The 12770-nt window shown below is 52.7% G+C and overlaps 1 protein-coding gene across 1 annotated transcript in view; it reads left to right on the plus strand.

Annotated features, from left to right (window-relative positions):
* Positions 1 to 12770, plus strand: part of PLCG2 (phospholipase C gamma 2) — a 145187-nt gene that overhangs the window by 87912 nt on the left and 44505 nt on the right. Inside the window, 6 exon segments of the mRNA XM_032614793.1 lie at positions 4134 to 4235; positions 5061 to 5179; positions 6718 to 6803; positions 8203 to 8323; positions 8890 to 9058; positions 12381 to 12485. Coding sequence (XP_032470684.1) covers positions 4134 to 4235; positions 5061 to 5179; positions 6718 to 6803; positions 8203 to 8323; positions 8890 to 9058; positions 12381 to 12485 — 702 coding nt within the window.

The following is a 12770-nucleotide window of genomic DNA, read 5'->3' on the forward strand; positions in this document are numbered from 1 at the left end:
GTTTGCGTGTGGGCTCCGAGCTGGTGGCTGAGTCGGGGTTTGTGTTGGGCAGTGGTTTTGTAGGGGACGGTTCTGCCCCAGGGCAATGGCTGCAGACTCAACTCAGAGCTGCCACTGGCATCTTGTGGGTAGAGGCCAGGGTTGCTGCTCAATAACCAGAGGTGCACAGGTCAGCCCCCTGCCCCCCAACAAGGAATTACCCAACCCCACATGTCAGTAGTGCCTTGGCTGAGAAACTGAGTTAGAGTGAGAGAAACCTGACATCCGCTCACTAGCTGTGTGACCTTGGGCAGGTGGTTTGACCTTTCTGTGCCCCACTTTCCTCCTCTTTAAGTGGGGATGAGAACCCTACCTCTCAGAATTGTGGGGATTAGACAAGATGGCCTTGATCTTTGTGTGTGTGTATGAGTACGTATATATTGTGTAGTCACACATCTATTTCAAATTTTTATTTATATCACTGGAGTTTCATTTACTTTTATTCTCTTTAGTTTTTTTTTAATAGACTCTTTTTCATAATAACCATATATAGTCTTTTTCATAGTAATATTCAGTTCATTTACTTTAAAAAAATACTGTGTATTATAGAACATCTCAAACATACACAAAAGTAGACAGGCTGGCATCATAAGCCACCCTGTACCCATCACTCTGATTACAAAGTTAGGAACATTTTGCCACTTTAATTTCATCCATCCTCCGTCTCCATACCCACGTGTCTCCCTTCCCTTCCTTCCTGCTTCATTTATTTGCTGGCAAATTCTAAAGTAAACCCCGGACTGTGTATCGTTCCATTTGAAAATACTTCAACATGTCTCTCTTATGAAATGGACTTTTTTTTTTTTTTTTTTAAGAAAACACGGCCATAATACCCCTGCTACACCTTTCACAATGAACACGAATTTCCTAGCGTCAGGCAGTACACGTCCCACGTTCAGATGTCATTGATTGTAGGGAACATAAACAGACGCACGCTTGCGCGAGGGGCAGAGCTGGTAGCTGCCGTGGTGCGTGATGAACGCTGACCAAGGGCTCTGGGGTGTCGCGCTTTCCCCACGTGGGGTGAATGGCAGCGACCAAGAGAAGGCTTCCTTGCCCCGCCTGAGACTACGACCCAGGGCAGGTGAACCGAGGGGGGATCCGTGAATTCTGCTGAGCACAATTACACGCACGGTGCGGTGCTGCCGGGAGAGTGAAGCAGAGACAGAGGCCCGGGCTGTTTGCTTTTCCGCCGTGCACTTCCTTGCGCCGAATTACTCAGTTTTGTACAGAGCCGTTGAAGTTAAACGGTTAAACTCCTAGAGACAAGTAGTCTTATATCCTGGAATCCACCACCTCGTGCTCAGTAATTTTATTCCAGGGGAGGGTCACAGGCTTTCCCTACACCGGCCCCGTGGCTGGGCTGCCCTCAGAGATCAGGGCTGTGGGCCAGGAGCGAGGTACAGGGCGTTAGGATCCCGCATCCGGGAGTTAGGACGCAGGCAGCCCATGAGCATGTGTGTGGGTGCGCGTGATGGGAACAAGATGTGCTGCCAGGGATGGGGCCCCTGAGCCGTCCGTTTCGTGGACCCTGAATGTCCCAGCTCCCAGCGCTCTGTGGGATGTGGGCATGGAGCAGAGTCAGTGACCTAGGACGTTTGTCGGGGGTGGTGGATGCTCATATGTGGAATAACCGCTGTAGCACTTGGTGTGCGAACTCGTACAGGTTTTTAGAAGACACATTGGCAGTACACAATGAAAATGAAAACTTTGAAAAAAGGCTTATGTACTTTGATTAAATAATTGCTCTCCTAGGAACTTATCCTAAAGAAATAATGGCAGCATTTTTAATAGAAGTGAGAACTTGGAACTGATCTGAGTTCCCACTCGAGGGCTGGTTAAATGTGCCGCAGTCCAGCCCTGGGAGGCATGGGTGACGCTGACTGACCCGGAACTGATGTGCCTGCATTGGTCTTGGGCTCATCATTAGGTCAACTTAATTAATGACTGAAGCCTCAGCTTTCTTATTTATATAACTGGAGAAGAATATAATATGTCCTGCCTGGGCTTATGTGAGTTCAAAATGAGCCACCACGTGACAGAACCCGGTGAGCTGCCCCTGCCCAGTGCCGACGGCCTCACCTGTCATCACTACTCTGATCATCTTCGTTATTATAGTGATAGTTGCCCAACTCAATACCCCACACCAAGTAGATACATTTTTCTACCCACCCCCCCAGACTATTCATATTTTAAACTCCTTTAGGCAGAAGATTTCTTATTTACAGCCAGTGCAGTTCCAGGTTATAGCAGCTAAGTTCCCATTTTTTTGTTTTTGTTTAATTAACTAAGTAATTAATTTATTTGGCTGCGTTGGGTCTTCGTTACTGCACGTGGGCTTTTCTCTCTAGTTGTGGTACACAGTGCATGGGCTTCTCATTGCGGTGGCTTCTCTTGTTGCGGAGCATGGGCTCTAGGTGCGCGAGCTTCAGTAGCTGTAGCATGCGGGTTCAGTAGTTGCAGCTCGCGGGCCCTAGAGTGTGCAGGCTTCAGTAGTTGGGCTCAGTAGTTGTGGCATGCGGGCTCAGTAGTTGTGGCTCATGGGCTCTAGAGCACAGGCTCAGTAGTTGTGGCGCACAGGCTTAGTTGCTCTGCGGCGTGTGGCATCTTCCTGGACCAGGGATCGAACCCATGTCCACTGCATTGGCAGGCGGATTCTTAACCACTGCGCCATCAGGGAAGTCCACTACCCGTGTTTTTTTATGCGAAAGCTTTTTAGGAGAAGGAAGCAGGAAGCTTTTGGCCTTTTGGGGGCGTCTAGGGCTGGCAAGGCATTTGCATTAAGTATCCTACAATTTGAGTTTCATGTTCTGCTATTCAAGGATTGCATCACTGCTGTATTCAAATGAACTGGATGCTCCCCCAGCTCCCAGCTTTTGGGTGTCCTTTATCCAAGTAGATTTGCAAGGATGAACAGCAAGGCTTATTGTTCATTTGCACCCACCTCATTTGCGTCTGCCCTTACGCTTTTCCTTGTTTCAAATGTCCTGATCTGACCCTTCCCGTCCAACTGCACACGTCGGGTAGCACATCTGCTTTTATGATTCTTAAAGATGGAGATTTTAGAGTACTTGGAACCCAGAAACATGAGTCAAAGTGGAATCTGTGGCTCAGGTGTCGTCAGGTGTCATCCTCTTGTCTATGAATATTTGGGGTTATAGGGTTTGGGGAGGAAAACAATAAAGTTACTTTATGTTACATATTCTTTTTCGAAAGGGCTTTCGAAGTTCTGAGACCGTGCAGAAGCTGGTTTTGAACGGGTCATGTACGTTTCAGACGTTACTGTTGTCTGAGCAGCACACTGCTTCACTGATCTGGACTGATTCTATGTCCGTTTTCCGAAGTTCAGTTATTTGGAAGCCCAGCTCTCCTACTTACCAGCTGTGTGAAGTTGGGACCATCATGTGATGTCCTGAGCTTCTGTTTCCTTGTCTGTAAAATGACGATGACAGTGTGTGACCTGCAGAGTTTTCTGGACTAAACGAGATGTCATGGGAGGATGACGATTGCTCACACAGTGCCGTGATTTGAGCACCTTCCGTGTACCAGGTGCTGTGTTAAGCACAGACCCTTATTTCATCCAGCCCGTCACAGCCTCTGTGCGTAGGTACCATTATTCCCATGTGCTGGATGAGGAGGCACAGAAAAGGTGTGTAACTTGCTCAGCATCAGCCAGGCGAGTAACCCCAGGGATCTGATGTAACTGTGCTCCCCGCCTCCTTGTGATAACGCGTATAAAGAACTAGCCTAGAGCAGGAGTCGGCAGACTACACCCAGGGGCCAAATCTGGCCCACTGCCTGTTTTTATAAATAAAGTTTTATTTACAAACGCAGCCACAGCTGTTCGTGTGCCTGTTGTCTGTGGCTCCTTTTGCACGACAGTAGCAGAAGTGAATGGTTGGGGCCCAGAGTCTAAGGTGTTTACTCTCTGGTCCTTTAGGGAGAATGCTGGCCATGTACAGGGTAAGGCCTCGATTGCCTGTGCGTGCAGAATACGTCCATGTTTCGGTCTTCGACTGAAACCGGATCCTGAGAGGCAAAGCATTTTGCAGTTCCTCTTTCTGATGATTTCTTGTTCTCTTTGTCATTCTAAGGAGCTTTGGGCCCAGGATCTGAACAAAGTCCGTGAGCGGATGACAAAGTTCATTGATGACACGATGAGAGAAACTGCCGAGCCCTTCCTGTTTGTGGATGAGGTAAGTGGGCCCCTCGTCCTGTTGGCATGGCTTTGTGATTCAGGTGTCTGTCCTCCGAGGTGTATTTTCTGGGTCTCTTCCCTCGGAGGGCTTTGCTGTTAGATGCCCCGAGGCTGGCTCTCTTAGTCCAGAACTCTTTTTTTTTTCCTTCCAGGCCCTGAACCGTCACAGCCTTTGGTTTTTCTCCTCCTCTATTTGATCCTGTAGCCTGGGCGGGATCTTTGCTTTTGTCACTAGAGGGCGTGTGCTGCCAGGGAGTCTCTAACCATTACAAGCAGAGCAAGGAAATTCCAAGGTTTCTGGGGCTCTTGCACGATGTGGAAATGGGTGCTTTTGGCCCTGTGTGAGGGGGAACTGGGGAGCTCCAGTCCCGTGTACCGTGGTTCCCAGGAAACAGAGTGTTACCCACTGTCACTCAATCTTCTGATTTTTCTTTTTTTTTTAAAGGGTCAGGAACTGGGATATGAAATTTCCTGCCTTTTAGATGTTACGATACTGGCATGTTCTGTCTCTCATGTAGGTTCACAAATGTTCGTAATGTTATTATTCCTTAGAACTTATATATGGGCAGCATATACTCTTGTAGCCTCACATGTTTGAGGATACACACTAAAAAGGTAAATACTGTATAGGTCAATGAAACGTGTGTTGGTACAGCCTATTGCAGTCTGAGTTTTCTGCACTGAAAACTTGGGTAACTGAGGTCTGGAGACCATCTGTTGAATATTCATGTACCATCTCCCCGTGTTGACACAGACCCAAAAGAACCCGGCACCACCTGTCCTCAGTGTGATGGTCCCCTCTTTGTGTTTGTGACTCTCCTAGTTCCTCACGTACCTGTTTTCCCGGGAGAACAGCATTTGGGATGAGAAGTATGACGTGGTGGATGTGCAGGACATGAACAACCCCTTGTCTCATTACTGGATCTCCTCATCACATAACACGTGAGTTTCACTGCAAGCCTGCAGCGGGTCAGGCAGGTGAAGGGCAATACGGCGGGCGCTCAAGGGCACTGCTCTGGCAAAGCGCGTGGGCAGTGGGCAGTGGGCAGGCCCTCGCTGCTCAGATTGGAATATATGAAAGCTTCTGGAGGGTGGGGGGATGCATCTCTCTTTCCCAGTTGGTTTTGCAATAATAAACCTTTTTCTGTGGCCCTAAGAAGCAAGTCAACAGAGCTGGTTGGCACTGTTTGGGCATCTCATTCTTAGTAGTCAAAAGGAAAGCAATTGAATTAGTCACTGAACTGATACTTACTGAGAGTTTGCCCTGTGCCAGGCCCTGTGCTTGCTGGGTGCTGGGGATACAGCAGTGAAAAGGGCAGGAGCAACCCCGTCCTCATGAGCTTGGAGGGGAAAAGGCCTCCTTTGAGTCTTCACGATGAGCCGGAGTTGGTGAGAGAAGAACAGGTGGTGAGGCGAGGAGGAGGGTTCAGACAGAGGAACGGCATGTGTGAGGGTCCAGGGGCAGGAGGAACTGGGGGGGGGGGGGGGGTTCTAGTAGGACTAGAGTGTAGAACCTGGCAGGGTGAGTGGCAGAAGAGGAGGACAGGAGGGTCAGCTTGAGTGGAATCGTTGAGGTCAGAGCGAGGGCAGTGGCAGTGGGAGCCGCTGATAGCTTTTAGGCCAGAGAACAACACACTCAAATGCATATCTTTGGAAGGTTGCAAAAAAGAGCAGATGGGAAGGGAGAAATGGGTGTTACACTCAAATTCTGTTACTCAGTCTGCTTTGTCAGGTGAGGGGGTGGAGGCCTTGGGTCCTGGGCATCCAGAGAGCTGTCGACTGGTACTTTACCAAGTGTCAGTCCAGGCAGGAGTTGGAGAGAAGGCCCTTAAGTTCACCTCCAGGCATTTTGGAAGGTACCTTCCTTTTCCGGGGCAAATTGACTTCATGGTTCTCTCTTCCCCACCATGTCTGTTGGTTTGAGTTTGTGTCTTAGAACGGTCAGTCCTGCCAAACCTAGAAAACAGCTGAGCACCACAGACTCTTAAAGGGGGAATGTGGTCAGGAGAGTGAGAAAAAGAGATATTTTCACGTCAGTTTTGGTGGACATAGTTCATAGGGTGGTAAGTTCCATCTGTTCTGTGCTGGGCCTGGGGCCCTGGTATCAGAATGATGGCCCATCTCTGCCCTGTTGAGACTGAGGGCCTAGTGGGCAGCGGTGGGGCAGGGGGGTTGTTAATTTATCATCATACGTCGGTCTCCTGCCTGACACCCTTGGACCAAATTCTCCTCAAAAGAACACACGTTCTCGAGCCCACACTTGGATTGCCAGGATGGTTATCCTTCATAGCCCACGATCACGGCCTGAGTCTGATGACTGGCTTGGCCACACGACTGCATGTGTCTGGCCTGGATCCTAAATGGGGGTCCTTGTAGACAGGGAGAACTCAGGCCTTTGGGAGCTCGGGCTGAGAAGTTCCCCGGGGATGCCCTGAGCTGCAGGCCTGCTCCCACACAGCTGCCCACCTCCTCTCGTCCAGGTACCTCACGGGTGACCAGCTTCGGAGCGAGTCGTCCCCGGAGGCCTATATCCGCTGTCTGCGGATGGGCTGCCGCTGCATCGAGCGTGAGTACCCCTTTCGCACTGGCGGCCACGCGGTCGGCGGGCTTAGACTGGCCGTGTTGTTGCTGGATGCTTTCTTTGTTTGGAGGCCCGAGTAATGGGGATGCACGGGACAGATGGAGGGAGAACCCAGGTGCCCGTAGCATCTGGGGTGAGCCAGGCGGCCACCAGCTGGGGACCTTTCCCCAGAAGAGAAGGTCGCCACGACGAGGAGTGGTGTTGAGCCGGGCCAGGCTGGAGCCACAGCACCTTGGGCTCCAGAAAGTGTCCGGATACAGTGGACGGGCTGGGAGGCCAGTAGCCAGGACGGCCTTACTGTCTTCCTATCCCTCGGCTTCTTTCTGGGCTGCTGTGTTCGAGGCAGCAGACACCCTGCGTGCTTTAGCAACGGCCCTGCCATGGCCGCCACCCAGACTCTTTTTTTTTTTTTTTTCCTGCGGTACGCGGGCCTCTCACTGCTGTGGCCTCTCCCACTGTGGAGCACAGGCTCCGGACGCGCAGGCTCAGCGGCCATGGCTCACGGGCCCAGCCACTCCGCGGCATGCGGGATCCTCCCGGACCGGGTCACGAACCCGCGTCCCCTGCATCGGCAGGCGGACTCGCAACCACTGTGCCACCAGAGAAGCCCCACCCTGACTGACTCTTTTGTCCCCGGTTGCTCACAGCCACCCCGGCAGAGGTGATTCCAGGCCCCGGACGTGGCCGGGGGCCGGTGCTTCCTCCTGTCTCCCCACCCTTCGCCCCCGGCCCGACTCAGCGCCAGAGGCTCATGGCTGTACTGGGCTGAGAAGAGGCACAAACCACTGATGTAGGCTCCAGTTTTATCAAAAGCATCCATCACGGTATCAGACCTTAATGGCAGTTATTCCTACAGAGTGTTGCTTAATTTATGCCTTTGTCCCCCCTTAGGAAAAAGCAAATGTGAAAAAATCAAGTCTGAAACTGTCAGCTCCTATTCCTACTTTGGGGGGTCAAAAATATAGGAGATGCTCACCTTCTGCATAACCTAGTTCGGTCTGAATATTTTACCGTGAATCTTGAAAAATAAATTTCCCATTGCTCTGTATTCTTTCTGCTGGCAGAAGAAGCAAGCCAAGGTTTAGACAAGTCAAATCAGAAGCTAGAACACATGATAAATCTCTTGTTAAAGAAGAAACGTTTCGTTTCTTTTGGACAGCGGGACCTTTAATTAGACGCCCAAAATCTTCCTGTAAGCGCGTAGGTAACACGCGTCCTCATGTTGGTGGCCCCTGAGGGCGATGCCGGGTGTGGCCCCGGGGTCCTGGTGACTGAGCCAGTGCGGGGGGCCGGGGCTGGTGGCGCGGTCGTCACCCGGGCAGCGTAGCCGCCCTCAGTGGACTAGGGAGGCGCGGGTACTGAGACCGCACGTCTCTGCCCTCAGTGGACTGCTGGGACGGGCCCGACGGGAAGCCCATCATCTACCACGGCTGGACGCGGACCACCAAGATCAAGTTTGATGACGTCGTGCAGGCCATCAAGGACCATGCCTTTGTCACCTCGAGGTCAGTTGGCTGATTTCCTTCCTGGTGGTTCACCTTTAAGGGGAAGGCGGCTAGGGTTGGGTGGACGGACACACACACAAACATACCCCCCCCTGCAGACACAGCCCGCATGGACACACACACTCAGAGACATCGTCCCACAGACACGGGCAGCCCCCCCACGGATGGGTGCAGACGCCCCCTTCCCCCCAGCGCACACGCACGTACATTCACGCACATCCCACACAGATGCTCACGTACAGAGGCACCGCCCGCACAGGACACCCCCGGAACACAAAGACACACAGACACCCCCTCCGCAGACACACGATCAGACGTATATTCTCCACGTACAGACACACGCGTACACCCCACATAGCGACACAGATACCCCCCCGCACACACACAGCCCAGCCCGGGCTCCATCCTGGCCAAAGTCACTGCTGAGAAGCCCCAGCTGAGTGCTGGCATGCCCCTAGGCCGAGAGCACAGGGCACGCCCTGGTCCCGGAGGCCGGGCTGGGCAGCCCTGCGTGGGCGCGGCCCATCCCGCTTGCCGAGCGCCCCTCCCTCCCTCCCCGCCCGCAGCTTCCCCGTGATCCTGTCCATCGAGGAGCACTGCTGCGTGCAGCAGCAGCGCCACATGGCCAGGGTGTTCAAGGAGGCGTTCGGCGACCTGCTGCTGACCAAGCCCACGGAGGCCAGTGCCGACCAGCTGCCGTCGCCCAGCCAGCTGCGGGAGAAGATCATCATCAAGGTAGCGGCCCGGGGCTGCCGCTCACGTGGGGAGAGCCGGCGGCTCGGGGCACGGGCTCCCCGTTCTCCTCGCTGACCTCGCGCCTGACCCGGGCCAGGTCGCTTCACCTCCCGCCGCCTCGGCGTCCTCGCGGTCTGGGGGTTCACCACAGAACCCGCGTCGTTCATGTGCCGCGAGCGTAACGCGGAAGGCCGTGTGCGGAGCGCTTGGAACTGCCCTGTCCCACAGCAGGTGCCCCAGAAGTGTTCACTCACTCCCGTGCATTTGTTTTGGCCGGTCTTCACCACGTCCCGCTCTGCGTCAGGCCCTCATGAGGAGCTGGGGCTGTTCCAGCGACCCAGGCTCTGTTCTCACGTCGGGGGTGGGCTGGAAGTGAACAGTTGCCCCAGAGGGCTGCGTGTACTAGGGGCGACAGGTGGCTGTGGGGAGGGGTGAGTGACGGCTGTACCACAGATGCCAGGAGGGGTGACATTTGGGCATGTATATTACTAGGGTCAAGAGACCAGACAGACCGTGGCTTCAGTCATGTAAGTTCAAGACTCGATGTGCGGGAGAGTATTCTAGGAGCTCTGAGCTCTGGTCCGCGAGGCTGTCCGGGGACTCAGGATGTTCTTATCTTGGTCTGCGGTCTCCCAGGGAAGGGGTTTTCAGATGGGGTTCTGCAGACCCCCAGAGAGTCCACAGATAAGACTTGTGAGGTGGTGGCATGTGAACTTTGGGCAAAAATGGTGCCTCTTTATTAACATGTAGGTAAAACTTAACCTTTCCTTCCATTGTGAATATTGGCAACAAGCCGCTTGAGGCGTCGTCACCAGCAGAAATCATGGATAATTTCATAGCACTTCTCCCGTTGTTGCCAATATCTCAAGATAACGTGTGCTCGTCACTACTTTAAAATTATGATGGTTCTTAGATCTGCCTGTAGATCTTTTGGAAGATGTTAGTGAAGAAGTACATGTACTAGTATATTGCAAGTGTTTTTTATTTACTTGGTAGCTGTATTTCGATATAATTGGGTTCTCTTTTCATTTTATGCATTATAAACATTATTCTGAGAAAGGCATCCGTAGTCTTCCCCAGACCTCAGAGGGGGTCCATGCCACAGAACTGGCGAAGGCTCTGCCCTAGGGGGCACTGTCCTTGTGTGTGGTCCATGCTGGGTTGCAAGGCACATTGGGCTCCAGCTCGTAGAAACGGGAATGTGAGGGGTCCAGGGCGAGTGATTCCTGGTAAGCAGGTGGGACATCAGTTGGACAGTCCTGGGCTGTTGTGTCCAGTGCGTGAGAACTTAGTCACATGACCGCACCATCTGCAGGGGCTGACTCTAGCTGGGCAGCCATCGGTGGAAGGAGCGGCGTGGATTTCAGTGACAGCTGGCAGGTTCGTAGGAAGGACAGACAGGGATTTACCATGCAGAGAAGGGAGAAGGCCCTTCGGCTTCGGGGATGACATCCATGAAGGTGGGGTAGTGTGAACGGGTGGTACGTTCCCTAGATTGTCACTGGACCACTAAGATGCATTGGGGACATTTCCTACATGCCAGGAGATCACGGTCTTATAGGGAGACAAACCGCTTTGACAGAAACACCAAATTGTGAGGGGGCTTTGGCTGAGGCCCATCCAGAGAGGAGGAGGCTGGTGCCCTCAGGGATCAAAGCACCAGCATATTTGGAGAAATCGGCTAAGATCCTGGGGCAGGTTCCGCTGAGACGCTCAGGGAAGCTTCCAGCGTGAGGAAGGCAGGATGAGAGGCAGAGGGTGCTTGGCCGGGCTGGGGAGGTGTCCAGGGCTCCTCAGGTTTGGCAGTCAGTCTTCAGGGAACCTTGTTGCATCTCTCTGTTCCCAGCTCCCCCGTGGCTTCCCTCCGTTTCTGTTAGAACAGTTCTCTGCGTGTCCCCAGGTATTTTCCAGCGCTTGTTTTAGGGTGTGAAGACTCCTTTTAGAGCTCCCACTGCCCCACCTGTGGTACCTCTTGGTTCAGCCCTTTCAATTTCAGGGAAAAGGGGTGGGAGTAGCATTTGTGACGTGATCACTGAGTGCCACACACTGGGCTGGGCACGGTCGTCAGTGGTATTCAGTCTCATGGCAGACCTGCAGGACTGATAATCCCGGGCCCCCAGCCCACCTGACAGGTGAGGACCCTGAGGTCTAGAGGTTGACTCAGCTGAGGTTACACAGTTAGTTCCTGCCAAAGATGGAACAAAATGGAACATTTATGTCGTGCTGCACTATGGACAGGTATCCTACACGCCCACTGCCTTACGGGACGGGGGGCTATGTTACCCCCATTTAAAAAATATATTTATTTATTTATTTGGCTGCGCTGGGTCTTCGTTGCGGCATGTGGGATCTTTAGTTGCGGCATGGGAACTCTTAGCTGTGGCGTGTGGGATCTGGCTCCCTGACCAGGGATCGAACCCAGGCCCCCTGCGTTGGGAGTGCGGAGTCTTAGCCACTGGGCCACCAGGGAAGTCCCTGTTACCCCCATTTTACAGGGGAAGTTACTGAGACAGATTGTCATGCAGCCGAGGCCACACAGCGAGGAAGGTGATAGGCCCTGAATTCAAGCCCAGGTCTGACTCCCAATCCTGAGCTCCCTCCACCAGGTCACCACAACTGGGACTTACCAAGGCTAGTCCACATGGGCAGTCAGTGAACTCGCCCAGGTGGACGTTGTCGTAATCATCCTCTTAGGCTTGCAGATGAGACCTGAGAGGTTCAGAGAGGTGCGGCCACCTGCTCAGGGTCACACAGCTGATAAAGCAGCAGCAGTGCTGTTTGCACCCAGGTCTTCTAACTCTACATCCCCAGTGTGCCTTCCACTGCCGTGCACGGCCTGTGCCCATGGGCTGGCTGTGATCTTGCCTTGCCCTCTGTGTGCTGGAGAATGCGGGCGCATCATTGATTCATTGAATATTTATCGAGCGGTATCTGCTAACCTAGTGCAGGAGGTTCAACAGGGAACAAAACAAAGTCCCTGCCCTCATGGGGCTTATAATCTAGCAGGGAAGACAGACAGAAGACAGATAGATACATAGATACACTTAGGCTAAAGAGCGTGAAGATGAACTACCAGGGGCTGGAGAGTGGCAGGGGTGGGAGGGGGAGTGTGGGCTGTTTTTAGGGAAGCTCCTCTGAGGAGGTGATGCCGAGCACAGAGCACAGTGTCGTGAGAGAGAAGCCAGGCAGAGAGAACAGACAGTGCAAAGGCCCTGAGGTGGGACGATCGGTGGATGTTTGGCTGATGTGAATGAATGTTTGCTGGCTCACAGATCCTAACCTGGGTCTTAGGGAGACAGGCTTTGTGTATTTTTCCCCTCAGCATAAGAAGCTGGGCCCCCGAGGCGACGTGGATGTCAACGTGGAGGACAAGAAAGATGAACACAGGCAGCAGGGTGAACTGTACATGTGGGATTCCATCGACCAGGTGCGTCTTCTCGCGCCCCTTCTCAGAGCCCTGAATCTGTTACGGCCTGCTGGAGAGCTCCGGAAGGATTTCAGTCTCACTGCCACTTTGTGCCAAGTGAATTTGTCATTTTAAGGAAGCTGTTTTTCTTTTGCATCATTAGTGTTTTATTTTGAAGTAGTTTTATATTCAATGTAACATACTCTAGATTCTCACACACATACAAGCACAGAGAGTTCTCATACGTGCTTCACCCAGTTTCCCCGAATAGTAACATCCTCTGTAACCAGAGTATATGGATTGAAC

Source organism: Phocoena sinus, chromosome 19, assembly GCF_008692025.1.
Source record: "Phocoena sinus isolate mPhoSin1 chromosome 19, mPhoSin1.pri, whole genome shotgun sequence".
NCBI lineage: Eukaryota > Metazoa > Chordata > Mammalia > Artiodactyla > Phocoenidae > Phocoena > Phocoena sinus.